This window comes from Ambystoma mexicanum, chromosome 7q, assembly GCF_040938575.1.
Source record: "Ambystoma mexicanum isolate Mex_15411 chromosome 7q, UKY_AmexF1_1, whole genome shotgun sequence".
In the NCBI taxonomy this organism is placed as follows: domain Eukaryota; kingdom Metazoa; phylum Chordata; class Amphibia; order Caudata; family Ambystomatidae; genus Ambystoma; species Ambystoma mexicanum.
Window position 1 is genome coordinate 135,761,203 of NC_090941.1, and position 24,144 is coordinate 135,785,346.

General features: G+C 48.2%; 1 protein-coding gene across 1 annotated transcript; it reads right to left on the reverse strand.

The window, feature by feature from the left end:
* Window positions 1-20,099: 20,099 nt before the first annotated feature.
* On the reverse strand, window positions 20,100-23,476 carry SOX21 (SRY-box transcription factor 21). The gene has a single exon (XM_069639905.1). It carries the CDS (start codon window positions 22,615-22,617, stop codon window positions 21,811-21,813), a length of 807 nt encoding a protein of 268 aa, XP_069496006.1. The 5' UTR covers window positions 22,618-23,476; the 3' UTR covers window positions 20,100-21,810.
* Window positions 23,477-24,144: the final 668 nt, after the last annotated feature.

Below are 24,144 nucleotides of genomic sequence, written 5' to 3' on the forward strand. Positions count from 1 at the left end.
GCTACAGATATCAAAGCCTGATGATTCTTTTGTGGCAATACAGGGGTCTTGGGCTCTATGACTAAGTTTCTGAAATGTTAGGGTTCCCCAATTTGTCTCAATTGATTCACATCCCACTTCTGACACCACATTTAAGGAAGGCATGGTATCAACAGTAAGACAGACACAAGTGACCACAGTTCAAGGGTGTTTACTGAACTCCAGAAAGGGTTTCAAAACACCTTTCTAATCATAAATCTTCAGATGGGAGCAAGCTACAACCATCAAATAATAATAACGCAGTGCTAGTGGTGTCTTGTCAAAATAAAAGAGCCTATACTAATAAACCTATTTGCCAATCCTACCTTCTAAATACAAATAGTGTGGGAAACAGTGTTACAAAAAAGAAAGAAGTGTTCACAAAATTATATGTCAGGATGTTCAGGCTGTTGGCCTCCCTTCCCCACGTTTTCAGCATGGGACAAGGCAGTACAGTCAAGCTTAGCACAGTCTCTGCCTTCTCTAGCACAAGGATGCAGTTCAATCATTAGCATCAGGGCCTTCCATGTCCAAGTCCCGTTGCCTTTCAAAGTCTCTTCTTTCAGATGGCCTGATGCGACAATCAAACAATAAGTTATTTTCCTCTTAGGATTTCACAAGAATTCAATTTCTCAGGCAATTCACTATTCACCTTGGATCTCCCTCAGTCGGACTCAGATCCTCTTAACACAATGCTCGTAGGATATTCATGCATCCAAATTCTCAGGTAATTCACGGCTCACCCAGGATCCCCCTCAGCTGGGCTCAGATCCTCTTTAACACAATGTTCAATTTATCTCCCACTACCGGGCTCGGACCAATTAACTTTTTAACACAAACTTGCTTTAACCAAAAGCTCTCAGCTGATCTCCCTCTGCCGGGTTCGGACCAATGCCATCTACTTTGTCATCAACTTTCTTTACACTATTAACATCGAAGACTTTTGCTTGACTCTTTGCAGGACCACTTTGATTCACAATTCATATTCACTCTTTCAGTTGGATACCTTACAGAGACTTTCAAATGAGCACACATGCAGTGCCGGACCACTCTGTCTAAAGGTATCATACCTCTACTTCAAAGTTCAATCAATCATCTGTTTAATTTTACTCACGTTGATTATCACATATGCTTCATACAGCGCTCGCTTCAGCATTCACTATAAAATGTTGCTGCTCGCAACCTTGGCTTCAACATAGACCAGTCTGGTATCAGTCTCCCCAACTCAATGGCTGTGTTTACTTCACTGGTGCTGCTTTGTTGTAGGAGCCAAGGACAGTAGCACAGTGGCAAGTGATTCTCCCCACCTTGACTATCGATGCGGTAGAGCCCCGTGTACCTGAGACACACAATGCAGGAACCTTCAGCCTTGTTTCCTTACGTTTTCTATTCTCGAGGGCTCATGAAAATAATGATTTGTCATCGAAAATGTCAAAGGCACTTCCATCCTTGCAATACCCTTTGGTTTAGCCACCTTTCGCCTGGTATTAAACTGCCATCTTGGAACTGCTGCTTCCTTGTGTGCTTTGCCTCACTCAGAATGCACTCTCGTGCTCCACCTTTTATCTGTGTGGGGAAGTGTAATGGAAGACAGGTGTGTGTAATGGTCAGCAATTGCCTGACCCTACCTGATCATTGTATTGGGACATGCCAGGATATGGCTCAGGTATTAGGTATCCCACTCCCCGAAGACTCCTCACCCAGGTGATCCTCCTGCACTGGTCCACCCCCAGGAACTGGATCCAAAAGTGATGGCCATGTCCTGGCCACCTGAGTGACAGATCCCTGGGGACTAGCGGGTAAGACACCTTTAGGTTTCTCACAGTACGTACCTCATTCATATTAAGTCATGCCCATGACGTGGCCACTGCTGGTCATAGGGGGATTCATACATTAGAAATCTTACATGAGGTCGCATATGGGCCACACATGTGCCAGGAACTCGACATATATTTAAAGGGGTGTCTTGTGTGTGCTCCGTTTCCAGTAAAGTTCTCTCACACACAGAGCTACCCTACAGAAAACAGGAATGACATCGCCTTGGTCGGATTTGCAAGTCTATTTCATCGGGACAGTGATTCGCTCCTCGAGAAGAAACAAGTACATATTGACCGTGTCATGCCTGTTTACGAAGTGGGTAGAATGCTTATTAGCCCTGAATTGTAAGGCGGAGACAGCTGCTGCACTGATGATCAATCACATCTTCTCTCGTTTCGGCCTTCCACCAAAGGATTGCGTCAGACCAAGGAAGTCATTTTACAAGTGAGGTGATGACCAAGATGTGGGAGATACTAGGGCTAAAGAGAAAACTCCATATTGCCTCGCCAGCCTTGAGCGGGGGATTTGAGAGGTACAATAAAACAATTGTGGCCATCTTGAAGATGTTTGTGTTGGACTCTTGGACCAAGTTGGAACATCCGATTACCGTTTATCCTAATGGCCATCAGGTCCATGTCGTCTTCTGCAACCAAAACTTCTCAATTTGTGCTCATGACTGGATGAAAAATGATGCTACCTCAGCATCTGCTCTACAGAACTCAAGAGCAGACCCTCATCAACGTGTCCACTACCCATGAGTACATTGAGAATTTACAGAAACACCTTAAGCACGCTTTTGCTATGCTCAGCGAAATTTAGAAAAGTCTGCAGAAGGAATGAAAGCCTACTATCACTTAAAAAATTACCAAGAAGGAGTACGAAGTAGGAGAGAGTGTCTAACTTTACAATTTCCAATGGAACCAGACCACGGAGTGGAAGTTCCTTCCCTCTTGGCGCGGTGCCTTTGAGATTGGCAATAAAATCTCATCTGCCGCCTATAAGATCTGCATCCATAAAGTAGACATACGGAAGAGAAATGGGTTCATATCAATCAGTTGAAGAGTTGTCACCCCAGACAGACTTTATGACTGATTGAAGAGCCCAGTGAGGGTAGGGCCCAGGAACCATCTGAAGAATGAAAGGATGAAAGGATGGAAACCCGGATGGAGAATATGGCACCTTAACAGGGAGGAAAAGAAGTTCTACTCACAAAGAGTTAATACAAATCAGAAAAAAACAAATAAATAATATGTGTAGAAATGTTCATGTATGGGAAATAAATGTCAATGTGTTATATGATGTTGTTTTGTTGTTCAAGTGGTATGCCTAATTACCAGGGAAAGAAGGACAGTATAGTATACTTAACCTCTCTTTTACTCTCTGCTCTGCAGACTCAATAACTCCTTACCTTCACAGCCTGGGGGTAGGAGAATCCAAAAGGAGAGAGGTTCCAGGACCAGACCCCGAAATCCTAAAAGAGTGGAGTGCAGACCAGAGTGCCCCTCCCTCTGGACATGAAAAGAGCGGACGTGCTCCAATGAGAAAATTCATGGAATTAGCCAAAGCAAAAAAGAAAACAAAAACCCTACTCTCCCCTTCTCTTTTCTATGGGCCAACCGCGTCAAAGACCCAGGAGGGGGACTTGTGGGTTGAGAAGACAGCACCAGAGTGACAGATCTGGAGAGGCCATGCTAGACCCTGCTATGAGAGCGAAACTGGCTTGCATAACACCCATTGGAAAATGCAGGGCAGTTCAAAACTTTTGTTTGAGATATAAGGCCTAGTGAATTAACAGAAATGGGCCCATTTCAACTTAAGTGAAATACAAAGACATTGGGCCTCATTACACGTTAGGCGGTAAGGGTTTACCGGTACCGGTAAATCCTTACCGCCTTACTACGAGGTCCCTTTGTGGGTTGGGGAATTTAACGCCTGCTTTTTGCAGGCGTTAAAAACCAACCCGCAAAGGGACCCAGGGAGCTAATTATGGTACTGCAATTTGCGGTACCGTAATTAGCGCCTTCCCCATTCCCATTATGCCCTATGGGGCAAAAATGGGAATGGGGAAGGGGAATGGTGGAAGGGGGAATTACTGCCCCACCAACCTTGGAATGGGGTGGTAATTCCCCTTTCCACCAAGGCGGTACCGGTAAATTACCGGCATGAACCATGGCACTAATAGCGCCATGGTTTACCGCCTACCGTGTAATGAGGCCCATTAAGTTGAAGGAGAGTTTGCCTTAGAACTGTATTATTGTACATGTGTCCAATGAAGACAAACAAAAAGAAAAAGTAGGTGCGGTAGTTGCTGACTTTGTGTAAACTGGGAAAAGACACCTTTGAAAGATGTAAAACTGCAGCAGTGCACATGGAAAGAAAAGATACATTTGAAACACTGCACATTTGAAAGATAAAAAAGGAGGAATTATGCCTGACATTTAAGAAATAAAGACAAGTGACAGATTGTGTTTATCAGGATTAAAGAAACTTAATTTTCATCATTTAAAAGGACAGTCTGTAAAGGGAAAGGCCTATTTCGTTTTTGCAGAAGTGAGCACTGGTTTCCTATGTTAACTGTGGCCTATATTTATTTTTTTATTTCATTTATAAAGTGCACAAACATCCCAAAGGCGCTGTTACAGGTACAAGTCAGGTAAGCGTTGCTTGTCATGCAGTTCACTTGAGATACATCGGTAGTGAGAGCATAAGATCAAATACCAAAGACAACAGTATTATCATGCATGTTGATGCCAGCGTACAAATGGCAGATACAGGTAATGGGGATAGGTGGGAGGGATTGCAGAGGGTGATGATGCTAGTTATGCGAAAAGCTGTGTTTTGAGTGCTTTGCGGAATAGCCAGTAAGATTTCTCAGCTCTAGGGGAGAGGTGGAGGTTGTTCCACAGTTTCGCAGCAATTTATGGGAAGCTGGAACCTCCTGCTTTACATCTCTTGACTTTGGGCACAGTTAGGCGGTCAGTGTAGGGGCCCTCATAGGTCTGGTGGTAGTCGCCTTAGTGATTCCGTGAGTGAGGTACAGGGGAGCTGTGCAAGATAAACATTTGTGGCTGATGGATAGGGTTTTGAATCTGATCCGCTGCTGTATGGGGAGCCAATATGTTTCTCTTCTAGCTTGGGAAATGTGATCTTTTTGGTGTGCAGATGTGTGCATAAGATTAATAATAAATCTACCTCTGTTCTAATATAGTAGAAAATAAATATTGTATTTATGAACAGCAGGCCTAGGTGCAATACAAAATGCTACATGTGTTAATTTGAAATGCTGTTCTTTTAGAGTTATGTATGTAGCTTGTTTTACTCCATTGAACTGGAATGTCTGTTCCTCTGAAACTTTGACCTCAAGACCTTAGGCTGAGGACCTCTAGGAGAAGGTGGTCTGGTTTTTTATTTAAATGCTAATATATACAGAGAATTCGATCAGAATTGTGGGATTTGCAGAAAACACAGCCAGAAGAAATGACCTTTAATGCCAGGTCTCCCCATTAACTGTGCATTAGCTTCCAACAAATGCCTTTGAGGAGGGGAAGGCATGACCAGGAGGGGAGGGCATGATCACATGGGCCAGCCAGATGTCCTGATCAGGTCATAGAAGAGAAATGAAACCTAAGAATTGGTGGGGGCTGGTGTGCATCTCAGGGATACTTGTGGTGCTTTGTAATTGACTAACATTGAATGCATTTTCTTGAAAGAAAAGTGCATAATGTGTTCCACTGAGCTCATCCCACGTTCATATTAAAGGGGAACAGAAGCCCGTTGGGACCATGTAAAAACGAATTGTGTGTGATGGATACAACTTGAGTTCCGAGGGAATTGAAAGTTGTTGTGATGATAGGTTATAAAAGTAATGTTTGAATCAGGAAGGGGCAGATTTGTGACTATTTCGGTTCATGAGTGAATGGATTAAAATGCTAGCTCCTCCCAGGAAAGGCGTGCCAAGATATGATCAGTATTTTCTGACTCGTCATAAAATATAGAAAATATATACGTGCCTTCAGTTATCTGAAAAATTAGGATGGTGCCGTGTTGATAGCTTTTAAGGTCACTGAAAAAGTTAAACCCACTTGTCATTTTGGGATGATGAATCTTTCTCCTGCATCAGCCACCATCATTCCCACCCCAACTCCTTGTCCTATCAGCAGCCAGTAGGCGTCTTGGTCGGAGGTGGAGGGAGAGAGCTAGCCTATCCGTATTGTGGGAATTATGATAATACTTAGATGTCATCAGCCCTATATCTTGGCAATTTCAAATCTAAGAGTGGACTTGCAAGAAAACAACTTTGGAGAGAGACCAGGAGAGCTGCCTAATCCACCGGGGCAACACCTTGCCATGGGAACAAAACTGAACCAAGGGCGACCTAGACGGAAAGAGAAAGGGAGACCCAGGGACTTTGCTTGGAAATCTGGGAGCCCTATCTGAGAGAGGCCTGTGGCTGGAGAGACCTGGCTGTTCGATAGAGGCTTGAGGTGTGAGATGCCTACCTGAAAGAGGGTCCTATGATTTGGCAGGCCTCCTGAGCTAAAAACAGAGATCTCCCATATAAGTAGATATATCCCAAAGCTATCAATTGCCTGGGGAGCTACTAGCCTTAATACCTTTCCCTTGGTGGGTGAAGGCGGAAGGGGCAAAACTGGGTAGACACTGTCCATATTGAACTAAAACGTTAACTCAATGCATTCTCTATAGAAGAACACTCTCTCCAGTTACATTGAATCATGTTGAAATGTGTCTGTTTAACCCTTACCTTTGCATTGGTGGGTGCCCTCCATTAGTGGGAGGGGGAGCATGTATACCCTTAGCACAATTAACTTAACATATAATTTAATTAATTCCCATAGGGTCCTTCATCATGGGGTGATGTTTTTGACAAAATTCAAAATTGACAAATGATTATCCCAGCGCACTGTAAATGACTAGTCTGAAATGTATTTATTTATTTTCAGTAATAAAACTTACAAATTTCAATTATCAATCATATAAATTAAATACACTACAATCCCATAATCAATTGACAATTTCATCACAGAAACTCTTACATACAAATTCAATTGATAAAATGCCTAGTCTGAAATGTAATTGTGTAACCCTGCTGTTCAATTGAATGTGCTGGTGTCCCCAAAACTAAAATCCCAACACCTTGCATTCCCCTTGAAAAGAAACTGTGCAAAACGAATGTTCCCTTTCAGTACAAACCAGAATCCCAAAGCCTTCCATTTTCATTGTAGGAATGGTGTAAAACAAAATTCCCCATTTATTCCCTTGCCTCCCAAATCAGAATTCCAAAACATTGCATTTTACCTAAATAGAAAGCCCTAAACAATTTTCCATTGTGTTCCCACTCCCTGTACTTTGTCTTCAAATCAGAGGTGTCATATCTAATTGATGCCTGGAGTGTGGGGGGTGGTGGGAGAATGCAGTATTGTGCCACATTAAGCAATCACTGTGTATTTTGTATTTTTCCTATTAGTTAATTTGCAAGACATCTGATGTAAATTGTGACTGCCAACTTCAAAATGTTACCTATGTCTTATTGCAACGGAAAGTCCTTTAAACCTATGTTAGTCAATTGGTGCAAGAAATTTGAATTGGTGACATTGTGTAGTGCCACAGCGTTGGTGGTTGATGTTTTTTGTGATTGCCTATGATTCTTTGCAAACACTTAAATGAATATATATTCTTCCAATATTCCGGCCTGGTTCCTAGCTGATTGATGGTAAAGAGGGTATTTTGACATATGGTATGATAGAAGTGGAGGCCTCACTAAAGTTGAATCTGTAAAGCGTTTTGTTGTCCACCACCTTGCTTGGGGGCGCGGTGGAGGGAATCCCAGAGTTGAGAGTGACCGTATAATAAACTGTGACAATTGGTTTGGCTTACCTCCCAGGCTTCCCCTGTTCACTATAACTAGGGTGGTCTCCTGAAATCTGTCCACCAGGCCAGATTTCAGAAATTCATCTTAGCATTCGTCTTGGGGGTGGAGTTCTTGAAGTTGCTGGAGGTCAACTATCCTACAATTCCCAACCTTTTTGATGTGTCTACATCCTTTGACACCATCTATCGTTCTATGTTCCTCAGGCACTAATAAATGTCCTTTCTTATTTCAGGCTTTGCCTTTTAAGTGGGGATCAGCCTTCCTGGCCTAGAGAGAACTAGAGGTTAGTTATATCAGGTGCTTTCCTGCCAGAACCCACCATTCCAAAATGTAGTGTTACACACAGATCTAACCTTTTTCTGTGGCTCTTTTATACCCACCTGAAACAGTTTGCTGATCACATCACCACTTTCCATATCTATGCGGAAGATATACAGGCAGCTTTCAGACTCTGTGGTCCAACATCTGATATGCACTGTATCCTGCTCTAGATTTAGGACTGGGCGTCTAAAAAAAGCCTTTGCTGCCACACCATAAACACTGAGAGCATTTACTTTGGTGCTTCCATTCCACATTGTCTGCCCCTCCCCATGCCTATCTCCACCTTCCTATCTTATGACTTTTCGTAAAGACTTGAAAACTCATTGCTTTATATAACTCTAAAGTCTTCATTTATTTAGTTAAAAAGATACTGCCAGCACCCATGTGAATCTTTATTGCCATCTGCGCCCAGAAGCAGTCACCACTGCCTGGTACCCTGCATTATGCCCTGTACATTTCTCATAAATTCAAAATGGCTGCCTTCCCTGCCCAGGGGCCCTACAACCCTCTCCTTCACTGTGCGGAACTTTTAACACTCTTCTCTCCTCATTTCAGATTTTAAAAATCACAAGGAAAGCTAATTTGTCTACTTCCTGTTCTTAAACGTATCCTACCAATCTTGAACACCTCACAAACAACACAGCCGATAGCTGCCACGGTCATCACACACCTTGATTAATGTCGTCTTTTTTTTTTACTCCCTAAAAGCCTCATTCGACAACTCCAGATGATCCAGAAAAAGGCAGCCAGGATAATCCTAGGCCTGAGACCATCGGACTATATCACTTCAGCATTAGTCCCTTTTGAAGGGCTGAATCAGAGCTTGCATCAGCTTCAAAACTCTGTGCCATATCTATTGAGACCACTGAAATGCTGCCCCTGACCACAGAAAGCTTAAGAAATACCACCCGACCAGGCTCCTCTGGATTCATGTCCTTGATAAATGAATCCTTCAGGAAAAATAAACAGGGCTGCAGGACTCTAGATGTGCCTGAACCATCCACTCAGCAGCCCTCAGATCGGAAGAAATTCACCTCTGGTTTCACAAAACGTTGAAAATCTTACGCGGAACATGCGTGTGTCATACAGAAGTTCCACAGGGAAGTGATGGCAGAGGTTTGGGAGGAGCCTGCCAGTTCATCTTAGCCTTGTCAGCCTGCGAACCAAAAGCAGACACTGAAACAAAAACTTTATCGGGGTGCCCACCACCAGTCCACCATTACAGCATTAGTCTTTCGTCTTTCTGGGAAACAAAGATAAAACCTGCAAGGAGAAAGCAGTTCTTTCTGGCCAGTGATTGGTTAACAAAGTGAACATTTTGCAATCGAGTCATGACGTCAGGCCTAACAGAAAGTGATTATTATGTGCAAAGCGGACATAACATACACTAGCAATGATGTGCTCAGTGGGCATAAAAGAAACAAAGCAATATTGCTCTCCTTTATCACACTCTCTGGCTCCTGATTGGCTGTTTCCAATTATGATGATCCTCACTGGTAGAAGTGGCCCAAAAAAGTGGTGGAACTGTGACTACCGCGGGGAACTGGGTATTCGAGGGTGAGCATGCGGAAACACACGTTTCAAACGCTAGTAACGGCCAAAGAGTGGTGAAATTAAGAGGTATGCTTTAACTTGAAAAAGAACTGTTCTGGATGGTGAAAGTGGTTGTAAAAAGTAGTGGAACTGTTAACAGTAAAAATAAAAAGAAGCGGTACTCTGCTCCTGATAGCTCCCGCTCACTTCGACCACTGCGGAACTCTGATTTCGTTTACCCCTGATCCTTCCACCTCCTGACTCTTTCTCCTCCATCGACCAATAGAATCCATTTCTCACTGCCATGCAGTACTTTGTTGCTTCCACTTTTGCCTTCCTCCCTTCTGCCCGATTAACACCCTCAGGCTACTTGGCCCCTTTACCTCACATCTATGTGCTGCTCTTTTTAGTTTGCTGAACTTTTTCCGATGCCGCCCCCCACCAATGTCCGTCCCTCCAACCTGTTATTCCCTTTCACCTTTAACATGTGTCACACGCCTACTTTTTATTGGATTCCAGTTTTCTCATTTGTCACACCGGGATCCCCCTGCGCCCCTTAAAGGGAGCCTGTGTGCACAGCAAACGATGACAATGTTCCATAGTCTGAGGTGTGGCTTCGTCCCAATCACAATTCAGGGACGGCTCAAAGTGACACAAACCCTGATTCATGTAACGGTGCAACGTGTATTTTTGCAGTGCAAAGTCATTGCATGGTCGTTTTTGCAGCACAAAATTACTTTGCCCTGCAAAAATACCCTTTGCACAATTCCATGAATCAGGATTTGTGTCGGCAGTGCAAAGTCACTTTGAACTGTTCAACAATTCCATGAATCGGGCCCTCAGTGTACAGGCCCGCGGGCAAAACTCACTAGAAACCGGCCATGATGTGCCAACCAGGCATAATGTAAACTGGCAAAGATCTGCTAAATGAACATCAGACCCTTTCATAGTAGGTATAATGTAATGTGGTATGGATGCGCTAAGGGGCTTCGTGGAACACAGCAAAGATAAGCTAACTGGCAATAATGAAAACTGGTAATGATGATCCGTCTACCGTCAAAGAGACATTAAAAAGGAGGAGAATGGTATGTATTAATAGAAGTTGAGTGTTTGACTCTTAATACTGGTATTGCCACTCTGATTTTGACTTCTCGTCAGTTTTCAGCGTGGGAATCGTGTTACTATTGCAAGGGCATTGCGTTTGGAGCACCAAACTATCACTTTAAACACAAGACATGGCACATGCCTAGTAGCTGTGGGTGCCAACAGCCTTAGGGCCTGATTCGTGGAATATTTGCCAGTTCAAAGTGAATTTGCACTGCTGAAAAGTGACACCCTGGTTCATGGAATCGTGCAAAGTGTATTTTTGCTGTGCAAAATCAGCACAAAATGATTTTGACTGGACTTGCAAGGCAACGATGCACTTTGCACAGTTCTATGAATCAGGGTTTATGTCGCCAGTGCAAAGTCACTTTGAACCAGGCAAATATTCCATGAATCGGGCCCTTCTAGGCTAGCTCACACCTGCGGGCTGTACCGGCGCTTAAAGGCCCTCTGCCCCCACTGACAGCTCCAATCGAGTAAAGGAAGGTTAGCTCAGTCCTCCGAGCCTTGAAACGCAGGCATGCACGGCGACATTTTGTTTTTAAAGTTTGGAAGTTGTAAATTGTGAAACCCAAAGCATAACAAAAAGATTCAATTGTTGAGGGGGCTTGAGGTGGAGGAGACATGAGTGGCCTTTCAAATAAAACATGGTCAAAAAGGGTGACGTCTGAGAGTTTTATGAATGAACGAACGGAAAATTATTTGATTACAGCGAAGAATACACGATGACCGTTACTGGGGTTTTTATGAATAATATGCGTGGGGGGTTCTCGCCGATGCCCGCGCGGTTTTCTGCAGGGGCGCCGGCATATGTCTTGTTGTAACGCTCCTATAGGTATTCCTACTGCTCCCAAGGATAGTTTAGTAATAATGCCCCCCCCCCAGGCCAGGCCCTTGGACCTGCCCGGTTATTTACCCGCTGTGCGCACAAGGCTAGGCCCGTGTTTACCTTCCTCTTTCCTTTCTCCAGTGAGCAGACAGGAACTCGGGCGGCCGGTGGGGGCCCTGGGAACCAATGACCGCAGGTGCTGGTCCTGGGCGAGCGGGCAGGGGGGAGGGAGCGGCGGGGAGGCGGGCAGACTGGCGGTAAAACGACGCGCGGCACGTTATATATAGTACGCCACGCCGCTGCACTTCACATAACTATCGCTGCCTGTAGGCCTGGTCGTCGCAAACCCACACGCGACGCCGTTTATCTGCGCAAGCAACGGCCCAGGGGACAACGTGCGGCTCCATTTCTGGTTTCTGCTGCCCTGTAGAAGTTTCCAATAAATGCGTTGTGGACTGGGTCTGACCAGGGCATGAGATGGTCTCGGGCACCACTGAGAAAGTGGCCCACTGTTACCCATGGCAATCCATTCCTTTTGTGACAGACTGACTGAATAGTACCTAATTGCAATTGTGCAAATTAAAGGATAGGTATTCAGCAACACTGGTCACCACTACCAGCCGCTTAGTGAAACAATTCACCAAACTGGCTCACATTGGCCACAAAAGTGGTCCACGGTGACCAAATAAACTGGCCCACACGAGTATTTTCAATTTTTGGTCCCAGCCTGTTTATGGGACAAGACAAACGGGGTGCTTGATGGGACGAAGGTGGAGGTTACGCGTGTGAAATGATTTCTCCATAATCATACGGTCCCTGGAGCTGAAACCCGCAGTACTCTGCTTCCTCGCCTCAGTACCTGGCTGGCCACTTTGGGAACCATATTGATCATTGATAAAGGGACGAGGGACAGCGTCCATTCTAACTTTCTTCGCTTCTCTGCAAGTTGGTGAATACCACAAAAGTTTGTCGGCGGAGCTTCCTGCAATACCCGTCAGCGCCGGCAGGAGGCGCTCCGCGCCGCGGTTTCCCCGCACGCTGTGCTCGCAAGTTCACCTTTGCAAAGCAGGTGCCCGGAGACCTGCTTGCGGCGACAATTGGAACCAGAGGAACCCACTGCATTTCCCCCTTGGAAAGCCGCGCTCGCTCCCTCATTGTTCATTGTGTCATTCGGAAGTGTCGCTGGCCAGCACCCGTTGCCCAAGCGTGTGTCACCTTTTCTCGCTAATGGGGCCATAAACACGGTCGCGCGGAGATTCGCGAGCGGCGCACCGGTCTGCAATCACTGCAGCAGATGGGAGATACGGGCTGCGTCACACACGTCCGTCCGCCCCGAAGCAGAATTTAGTTGCAAGAAGCGCTACGCAGCTTGATAACAAAAAAAAAATACAAACAAATAAATAAATATTTCTTTAGAGAAATAGAATGTATTGTCAAGAAAGAGAAAAGTTATGGTGGTTTTTAGAAAGCTTTAGAAAAAAAGCCTTCCACCTAAAATGGTAACTAAGAAAACAGCAGTTACCAAAGTCATAGAAAGTTCATCTCCGGGTCAAAGGTAATGGCGGAGAATAACAAGACTACACAAACATTAATATCATTAAAACGTCGTTCAACTCTCCGACGCGCACTTCTTTTTCTGCTGCTTTTTAGGGTTAATTGCGAACCCCCCCGCACCCGCGCTCCCAATAGTAGCGGCAGTGCCGCCGCCCGTCTCCGCGACCGCATAACAAACGAGTTTCCCAATATCGCGTATTAAATATTGCCCATTATCTCGGTTTCGGCTCTAAGAGGCTAATTGCTTTCCCTGACATCGGCGTGATATATATTTCGTGCGAAGAGTGAAATACGCCTCTTAATTTCCCCGTCGGAGATCTGGTTGTACCGGTCGGCTCGAGTGGGAGAATTCTTCGCCTGGAGGGGGTGTGAGTAACGCGCCGCGCTCCTCCCGGCGTGCTGATAAACGCGCTGGAGAGGGAGAGAAAGGCAACTCTGCTGCCTCAATTAGTAATTAAGCTTTCCTGACTGGGGCTGCAATATCGCCTGCAGATTTTTTTTTTAAAGCAAAATGTTATATTCATTTGCAGTTGTGGGACGTGGAAACCATTCGCTCTGTTCTGAATATGGCACAGGGCGCGTGGGCAGCAGAACCTGCAAACGAGCAAATACCACAAAACGTCTAGGTTTCTAGAAGACTAAAGAAACACGCTGGCGTGGGTTAACTTTCCGATGTGAATGCAACGTTGAAGCGTTTCGACTATGTTACGTTTTGTTGTGCGTGTTTCGTTTGTTTTATGTTACAGCAGGGGCGCAACGAAACCCACACATGTTGGGAGAGGCACTAACTCCAGAGACTGCTGGGAGGCGCACATTTAATTGTGTGGGACAGCTAACTTCTTCACACATTCTAATGGGAGTATTCGAGTGTGGCTTCAATGTTACAAGCAGTTAACTCTCTCCTTTACATCTGAAACACCCACTCAAGGACTACCGTGAGAATGATGGGTCTCCTATCCCTTCTCTACCCTTCTGCCTACTCCTCAAGTATTAACCCTACATCACGAGTTCAATTGCCTAAAAACGCATGCATATGAATGCAGGTGCTAACGATGAAATGCTTTACTTTAGCAATTGTAGGGCTTTTGTTAACAGAGAAGCCCAGGCGCCATTTCCTGTATGTGTCCTGTTCAGCCACAGATCTCTAGGTCACCAGGTCGGGTCAACATAGCCCTAAATTAGGGGGGGGGCAGGGGCTGAAGCCCAGTCAGCTCAATGGTGTTGCACCACTGTGTATGTATATGTAGTCACCAGTGGTAGAATTGTACTAAAAAAAATAGTGGAACTGTGGCCTGGGCGGGGAGCAAAGTGCACACATTATTCAAGGGTTGCAGCCAGGCTGCTTGATAGCCAATTGAGTAGAAACAGATTTCAGGTTAGCTGTACCTGCTATTCTGTAAAGTGGAGAAATGTGCTTCAACTTCGCAAAGAACAGTTCCAGAATGGTGAAAATGGTTGCAAAAAGTAGCCTAACTGTTAAGAGCAAAAAATTAAAAGTAGCGGAACTCCGTTCCCCACCGTTCCCGCTCACTTCGACCACGGGTAGTCACAGTTTGGATGTGGGTTGGGATCACATCCAAACTGGGTACATAGTTGTGGAAGCAAGAAGCGCTTTCGAAGTGGGTTTTTTTGGGGGGGGGGGCTGGATTTCTAACTAATGTATATACAACAATGGCAACAATCATACATATATGGGACAGTGTACTCGTTTATTACATTTTTTTTAATGCGCCACGCCATCTCCTTCCACCGTCTTCTAAGCACTCAACAGCTAATAAGAGTTGACGTTTCTTTGGACACTCTTGCCGGGTCGCAGCAGTTGGCCAGACCCTGTGAACTAACTGGCATGCTTTTTGAGACACGCTGCGTTTGCGTTGCCTACTTTTATTCTGAGCGACATATCACGCAATACCGTCCTCGTATAATCGCCGCTGCCCCCCAGACACATTCCCGCATTGGCCGATACGCTCCAGAGGGCAATGCCGAAATAAGGGCAATTATGGCTTCGATAATGACCGCCCCAGACCAGCCGCCTTTCCTGTTTCCTTTCCCCTCTACACTTAGGGGGCGGGGTGTCGCCTCATCTGCATAGCGCTTCTGCACCTTTCCCTCCATTCACAATCCTTTACAGGGAAAAAAAAATACGGAGGGGAAGTTATATCCATTCAAAGGGCATTTAGTCCGTTCCCTTCTTGGGCCATTCAAGCATTGTTGTGCCTTGTAGAGGCCATTGTGATGCTAATCCGGCGTGTTAAATATCCCTTTGTTGCCCCCCTTTTCAGCGTTTTGTCCCCGGTTTATCCCGTTTTTTGGTCAGCCATTTTATTTATTTATGCGCCCGGCTCTCATTCAGGGCCTCATGTATTTTTTATTATGTTGTTTCACTGTCACGCAGTGTCAACTTGGTCCTTTCAAAGGGGGCTCCTCCAAGGGCCGGGGGGACAAAGCGTGTACACATTGGCCGGCTATTCAGCGCGGCCAGCTGGAGGGGCCGCTGAAAGGGGCTGCGCCACAATGGGCACAGAGGAAGGCGCACAATGCTAACAGTTTTCCAAATACCGCTGATTGCTCGCGCCACAATGGGCAGAAAGCCGGCGCTTTTCCTTAGCTGCACTTCAACAAACAACACCGCGCACAAAACCTCCCGGCCCCGAGCTTTGTTCCCGCGCACAAAACCCCATCGACTGTCTAAACGCTCCCACTGAAGGACAAATAATGCCGGGGGAGCCCCCCGCCCCCCTCCGTCACCCCGCTCTCGCTTTCTCAAAGGGGAAAAGGGGAGAAAAAGAGGGGTCTTGTCAAGGAATTAATGATACCGGAGCCTTTGAGGGGAGTGGGCGACCTTTGAGGTGGGGTGTGCAGGGGAAGGGGTCTTTAAGGGAACTCGGGGAGAGATCTCCACCCCTGAGGTAATCCTGAAGATGGCAACTTCAGGACCAGCCCAGGTGCACTTTTATGAACTTGAACGCGGAGGAGCGCGCCGCGGGCCAAGCTCCTCTCCGCGGAAGCTGCAGAGGTTTGAACAACTATTACCCGGGACCTCTCGGAAAATCAGGGGCCTCCCTTTAACATTCCCAAAGTCGTAGATGTATCATAAGGCCTTTCTTCAGGACTGGACCAAGTGCTTGATGTACAAATAGTTGCACTATTCTTGACACCGTGTTGTGGCGTTCAAGCATCACAAGAACACACGTCAACCGCTCAGAGTTTCTAAACGAGTTCCACCGGTTATAGAGCGTTTCCCGCAGCGGCGGATTAACCCTGCGGCTATCTGACCAGCTATCTTCCAAGGGAAAAGTTCACGTTGAGCGTCCCGTGTTAGGGACCAGAGAGCGCCAGTAACGTATTATGCCCGTTTCATGGCGCATTTGCTTAGTGTGCCCCCAAGCTACTTGGAGGGCCTTCCTGTTCCTGGGCGGACTTCCTTTGGGGGTAGGGGCAAATGAAATGTTAGGGCCCTGACTAAAAAGCACACTTGGTCTCATAAACCATCTCGCCTGGACGTTTAAACGCCCCGAGTGGGGCTCGCACATCCCGACATGCCCCACGAGAAGGCTCGGAGGCGCGCGGGGCGGGGGGGGGGGGGGGGCAAGGAAGGCCCGAAGTGCAGGCCCAACATGTTAGTGCGGACCAGTATTATTGGTCAAAGAGACTACGTTTTTTTTAGTCAGAGAGGAGCAATCATTTTTGGCCAAATGTAACCGTTATTTTAGTTAAAGTGGGCCAGTTGTTGGCCAAAGAGGGCCAGTAGGATGAGTTACTGTACCGTGTAGCTTTTACCAGTTTTACTGAACAAGTAGACTTTGAAATGCACAATTTGCAACATATTTTTACCCCAAAGCTTCCTCTTGGGTATTATTCAAACATTCTGTCACAAGGAACTAAGGGCCTGTTTTTACGCACTCGTTTTTTTTCAATGGGAAAATCCCATTGCAAACGCTTGGCAATTCAGGTCCCAAGTGTCATTTGAAAGCCACTTTCAAACTGGTGCTGAACTTAATGGCATCCCACAGGTGTTCCAATGCATATGTACAACCACAACAAAGGCCGCGTGGGATGAAAGAGGCGTGGCCGAGAAAGTGTTAAAAAGAGGGTAGTGTACGAGAGGGCGCGCTAAGGAAAGAAACAGGCAAGAGGAGAGAACAATTGGAGGAAAGATAAATGGCGACCCAAAGTGGATGCCATGGTGGGAGAGGAAGTAAGACGTTTAGAAGAGAATGAGGCGGGAAGTGAAAGTAAGAGAGAAGGAGGCACAAGAGAGAGCAAAACCAGACGGGAAGAGAGCAGGGAGAGAAAAGGGGGAAGTGGCACACGGGACAAGAAAGGGAGGTGCCGACAAGTGGCTCGCGTGTGCATACGGGACAAGGACTCATAAGGCGATGTATACTGATGAGTGTGACGAGGAATACAGCGAGGAACGGTAAAAAGTGGATGGGGGCTGACGCGCCTTGAAACACTTGTGTATAGGCGCGTTATAAATGCCTTATCATACCATAGCATATCACGTGGGAAAGAGGGGGTGCTTCTGGTGGGATGGGGGCACAGAACCAGGTGGAGAGAGAACGAGGGAAAAATGAGAAAGTGGAAAAGGGGAGCGATTGGGGACCAGGTGCAAGGGGGAGGGGGGTGGAGAGCAGAAGCCCTGCGTTGGAATGACAGTGGATGCCTCTGCAGGACCCGCACAGGGGCAGGGCAGCGACACACACAACGAGACAGTCCATGGGTGGCATTCCAGGGCCGGCTGGGCGCCATCGGAAAAACACGGGGCATTAAAACGCCACTCGGCCAGGGCTGGCAGCAGCTGGGGGAGATTTAGGGCCATAGCAGCAGGAAGGGCCGGGGCCCCGCACAAAAGGGAGAGGCAGTGGCCTGAAAAGATGTAATTAACCGTGTCGGGGATAATTACCCCTGGACGGTCCAAATTAGTTTTACATAATCGCTTGGTGAGGGGGGTGGGGGGATGCGCAAGGCACTGCGGGCGCGAAACATCAGCGCATCCTCAGACCCAGTTTACTAGAAGTGGCGCAACTTTCCCACTCTGACGTCGTGGGGTGCGCATGGTGTGAATGAAGTGTGTGTTGTGGCATGAGCCCTGCTGGCAGCCGAATCCCTTCTTTAGATGGTGACCGTCCCGTTTTAATGACGAAGGACGCTCCGAGGGGGCTACCGATTAGGGATAGTCAGGCAAATGTGCGCTTCGCACTGTACCAATCTCGGCGCACAATTCAGGGGTTCTCGCAAATCTTACTTTTTACAATTGGTTTTTTGGGCCCGATTCATGATTTCTTTCTCTTTTTTTGCACGGTTCAAAGTGTCTGTCTGCACTGCTGAAAAGTGACTTTGCAGTGCCTACAAAAACCCTGGATCGTGGAATTGTGCAAAGTGTATTTTTTCCGTGCAAAGTAAGTTCTGCAGTTAAAATGACTATGCGCTGAGTTTGCACTGCAAAAATACACCTTGCACAGTTCCATGAATCGGCGTTTGTGTCGGCAGTGCAAAGTCGCGGTGAATCGTGAAAAAATAAAAAAATACATGAATCGGGCCCTGTTTTTCAATGTAAAACTTTTCCTTTCAGAACGGGGGTAACCATCCCCCACCCAATAATTTTGATAACGAATTACTTTTCACTTTCACATCCCCTTCCTGCGGCAAATCTCTAATTTCCCTTGTAGCATTTTCTAAAGCCATTGCCAGCCACACCTCGCATTTCTTTTCCCAAATCATTTTCACACGGACAGTTACTTTTCCTCATTCATATGAGTTCCCAAATGTCCCCTTTCGTTCACCACTAATCCGCACGTACATCTCCCGGCTCGGCACATTGCATTTCTTCGTGCATCTCACGTCGCCACGCACTTCATTCTATGCACCAGAACTCCACACTTGGGACCGATTTACAAAGCGCTTTTCAATGGGACTTTCCCCATTGACAACTGCTTATTTTTTTTTTTTAACCCGGCGCATTGGAAGCGCATACCTTTTCAAAGATCACCTCGCTAAGTAGCACAGGCGTGGACGACTCCTGGGCCCAATGAACAGGAGACTTTTACAATGGCAAAACCCCATTGGAAAATCTATGAATTATTGGCCTTTGTACAAGTCATCCTCCTTCCCATAGCAACCTCCTACCCACAAACCACATTTCTTTTCATAACCGAGTGGGCCTGATTCACAGAGCGCTTTCCTGTGGGATTGGGCATTTATAAAACGCTCCCGTGGCTAGATTCACGGAAGCGTTTTATAATGGCACAATCCCATAGGAAAGCGCTCTTAAGAAGTTTTTCATTTCAAAAGAACCATTCACAGTGCCTAGAAATCTCTTCTTTACATATAGCGCATTGGTTTTCACCGCTAGCATATTCCCCCATCACCGTTGACACCCACCAAATAGGACAGTTCCCAAATAGCAACACGGACGTTTCCGGCTAAAGCAGCAGTTGGGAGAAGCAGGGACGGCTGTTGCCTAAACCCAGCAGATCCCATTTAAGTCGGTGGAGCACAGGACTCGGATCTGTCCCGGATAAGCTCATCGGATTTCACCAGAAAGTGCCCGGACAACTTTCCCCGGTAAAGGGAAACCGAGCCACCCTTTCCCAGCTGCACGAACATTACTTTGATCAAACGACATATTTACGCTAATCTGTTTTCTTTCCGAACACAATGTCTTGAATGAGCGCTTTGCGGAAACGTATCCAGAATTGAAGGGAACATTTTCAATGGGCAATTGCGGTGACTTCACCTGGACCCGGGAATTGAGACCCTAGAACTCAACATGAACCAACTGGGGTGGGTGTGCCCCCTCCCCCTATCATTTAAAACCGCTGTTGGGAAGCAAGAGGCCGCCTGCACGAAAAGTGAAAACCACATCCTTCCAAACGAGGCCGGACATTAATTTAGAAAAGCGGCGGGGCAAGAAAACGAAAGGCAAAAGCATTAAAACATCACGTTTGCGGTTCGCAGAGGCGGTCCCGCATCCAGAAAGCAGCAGAGACAGAAGGCGCATTGCATAAAATAAGAGACCCAAGGCAGGCGGTGGCTTCAGACTAACCATGTAGTTAATCGTTAATTTATTTAAAAATGCAATTGTTGGTGCTCTCAAAAATTAAGCTAGACATTACAGAGCTGGGCAACACATTTCAAGTTTTTTTTTGTTCATGGTCTCGGGCGAGTTCCTTGCAGCACAACAGTTCGATTTCAGTAAATAAATATACAACGATCGATCAGACAGACGACAAAGTACCCAACTCAGATTCAACACCGGCCAGGCTTCAGGTCCCGCGACGCCGCATTTACTTTGAAATCAGGTCACAGCTTTACCCTTGGCCCCACCCTCCCGCCCCCAGCCTCGCGTGAAGGAGAAGTTCGGCCTTCTGTTCATTCGTATACAATGTTTTTTTTTTTCCTTTTACATCTGTACATGTACATATATACAGTGTAGCTCGGCTGGGCGCGCAGGACCCGCGTGGAAGGGGGGTGGGGGTGGGCGTCAGAAATCACAGCTTTCACTTCCGCAAGTGCCCGTGGCATGCACACTCTGCCGTGCGGTCGTATTTATGAACGCCTGTGAATGTGTGCGTGCGAGTTGGGCAGACGTGTCCCTTCAAACCTTACAGATAACACACAACCTACCACCAGCTCCCCCAAGAGTGGACTCCGCGGGATGTAGATTTTGCGAAATGTAACATTAGAGCGGAGGCCTACCATCATTTTTAAAATTGCGGAATTGTTGATAAGTATGCATAAACAGCGAGACTTCGCAATATGTATATGCATTCATTGGATACACCTTACATACCACATTTACCCACACGTTTTAGAAGGAGATGGTTAATGTGGACTACGCCTGGGGTACACAGTGATAGACCCCGGTGCCCCCTCCCCTCGTGGGAAAATACTGTATATATCGTGGCGAAGCCACATGATGTGAACTGTGGTGTCTCTGATGTGCGCATTTCCCCCACGGACCTTTACTATGCATGCATGCAGTCTGCACTTCCTTTATGGAATCCCCCTAGTTGTCAGTCAAAAGCATGAGGAGGTTCATCTGCCGGACGGGCAGGTGCTTCCGGGTAAACACCTAAGAAGGAAACAACCCTGCGACTTAGGGCCCAATTCACAAAAGCCTTTTATAATGGCAAAATCCCATTGGAAAAAGTCCCGTGAAGAAGGGCCTTGCAAAATGGGTTTGTAAAATGCGGTTCGTGATAAGGGAACATTTATCTCTTTTCCCAAATGTTCATGTCATACGACCCAGAAAGGGCCAAGGACAAGGGGTTCCAGAAACTTTACATACACTACACGGCGTTCATGTATGCCCACGTATGTTATGTACCTATACAGGTGTAGTCATAATGAAGACACACACACACACTTGCAGCTTCCTGGCGCTGTTCTGTGGTGGGGCAGGGTTGGGTGGAAGGTGTGTGGTGGGTTTGTATGCCGAGCTGCTGTGGAAGTGTACACGGTGATATCGCCTGCAGGTGTCCACAGAGTCTGTGTGGGAGCAGGGAAGGGGGAGGGCTCTCCTCTGGAACAGGGGCGACAGCAGCAGCAACAGGTCTCTTAAGTGCAAGAAGGGCGGCGGGGCTGGAGCCCGAGCTCGCCGGGTCCGCGCATTCTCCCCCCTGGGGGGCACTCATGTCCACTTCTGACTGGCACGGGCGGGAGGGGCCGCTCACACGTCCGCCCAGGGCATGTCCCACAAGGCCGCGGCGCGCTCGGAGGCGCCCGGCCCGGCTGATTGTCATAAGGCGGCCGCGTAGGCTGCCGCGGCGGCCGCCGCCGAGGGGTAGGGGTCCAGCGGGGAGGGCGCCTTGCCCATGCCGGGCAGCAGGATGTAGGCGAGCGGCGGCGGCTGCAGGCCGGGCCCGGGCCAGCCGCTGCAGTTGCAGGGGATCACGTAGCCCGGGTTGCCCGGGGAAGGGTGAGAGTGCGTGTGACCCCCGGCCCCGGGGAAGGCGCCAGAGCCGTAACCCAGCGCCGAGGCGTACGGGAAGGCCGCCGAGGAGGCGGAGGAAGAAATCTCGGCCATTTTCGAGCCAAAGTCGAAGAGGGAGTAGGGGTGCGTGGCGCCCGAGGGCGGGAAGAAGACGCGGGCCGCCGCGGCCGCCTTGTCCGAGTGCTGCTGCTGCTGGTGGTGGTGGTGCGCGGCGGCGGCCAGCAGCGAGTCGGAGAGCAGCGCCCCCGTGTGGCCGTGCAGCGCCGCCTTCAGGCCGGCCTCGGACGGGTCCCCGCCGCCGGCGGCGCCCAGGCCGTAGCAGGGCATGGGGAAGGCGAACTTGTCCTTCTTGAGCAGGGTCTTGGGTTTGCGCCGCGGCCGGTACTTGTAGTCCGGGTGCTCCTTCATGTGCATGGCCCGCAGGCGCTTGGCCTCGTCGATGAAGGGCCGCTTCTCGGCGTCCGTCAGCAGCTTCCACTCGGCGCCCAGGCGCTTGCTGATCTCCGAGTTGTGCATCTTGGGGTTCTCCTGGGCCATCTTGCGCCTCTGCGCCCGGGACCAGACCATGAAGGCGTTCATGGGCCGCTTGACGTGGTCCAGCGGCTTGGACATGCTGCCGCCCCGGAGCGAGGGCTGCTCGTCCGCGTCCCCCACTCGCTGCCCGTGGAAATTAATGTTTGGGGGGTGTTCAGGACCCAAGAGGCGACGGTAGACACACACCACCTCCGGTCTACTCCACTCCCCGCAGTGTCTCAGCGCGCTGCCGCTCTTTTTAAGGGAGTGACGGGGAAGGACTTAGTGAGATTTTTTAAACGTGCTCGTCAGGAATGAAGCACGATAGCAAAGTTTCAGAACTTCTATCCCTTCTCTAGAAAAGACGTTTCCTCCAGTATGAGCCTGATTCAGTCGTGGCAGAACTTCAAAAGTCCAGGTGTCCCGTGCAGAGGGGGATTGTGTGGGCTCGGTCTGAAAGTCAATGTTAATTACACAAGTGAAAATTCCCAGGCGTGTCCATCCTATCCGTGGGCGAGGGTGCGAGACGCAAGGTGCCAGGGGTCCTGCCGGGTGACAGCGTCAGACCTGGGATCTCACAGCAGCCGGGCACCTTTCCTTTTTACTCCGTCCGTGCGTGAGGTGCCACCCGCATCCCGAGCGGTCAGCAGTCTGAGCTGCCGGGGCAGTGCACCCTGCTCTGGTCCACACCGGGGCGACTGGCTCCTCGGGCTGGCATGCTCTCGCCTCCCTTCGGGTATAGGCGGCGCGGGAGGGCAGTGCCTTGTGCTTGGGCCGAGGTCGGCCTTCGTCCACAGGCAGTGGGTTCTCTTTTTCTCGTCACCACACACCGACGTGACACTAGAGCTCCTCTCCACCCAGACGCAGGCTCCTCTGCTCGCCAGGTGCGCCCGCACTTCAACTAGTAACTTCTCGCAAGTTTGCTCGCTCTCTACAGCGGCGCTCCTCCTTCTCTGACCCTCCTTCTCCTCCTCCTCCTCCGCCGTTTAGTCCGACGTCAGTCGGCGTGAACTGGAGCAAAGAGCCGGTATTGTTATTATTATTATTTGCAAAGTGAAAGTGGGTGTGGAAACGTTTAGGGTGCTGCCTCCTCCCCGCTCCGCCCCCTCCCCTCCTTCTCCTCCACCCGCTCTGTCTTCTCCTCGGCGGTCCCGTCCCCTTTCCCACGCCGCAGTCTGCAGGCAGGCACGTTTGAATCGGAAAAGTAGAAATACCTTCTTACGTTCTTAGAGGGGCAAGGAGTACTGCGGCTCCTTGCCCCTCTAAGAATTGCTGTCGGGCATCGTATTTTACTCTGGCATCCGCAGGCTGCAGATTACCCCCGCGTGGTACTTTAGGGGGTAACGCATGGGGGTCCAGATTTCTGTGGCGGGCGGGGCAGGTACCGTTTTAAGGCTGTGAGAATATAGGCAGGAGTTGCGCAGCGTGAGACGGCATTCACACGCACACCACACAGCAAACTCTTAAAAGGCAGGGTTCGCCAGCGGGCGAATCTTGCTTTTTCAAAGTAATTCTGCATTGTATGTCATTTTGGTCCTCTTAAACAATAGCAGAACTATGCATTAGCTTCTGATCCCCTCCGCAATACTGTCCTGGGTGATGTGGTTGTCTTGATAAACAACTTTT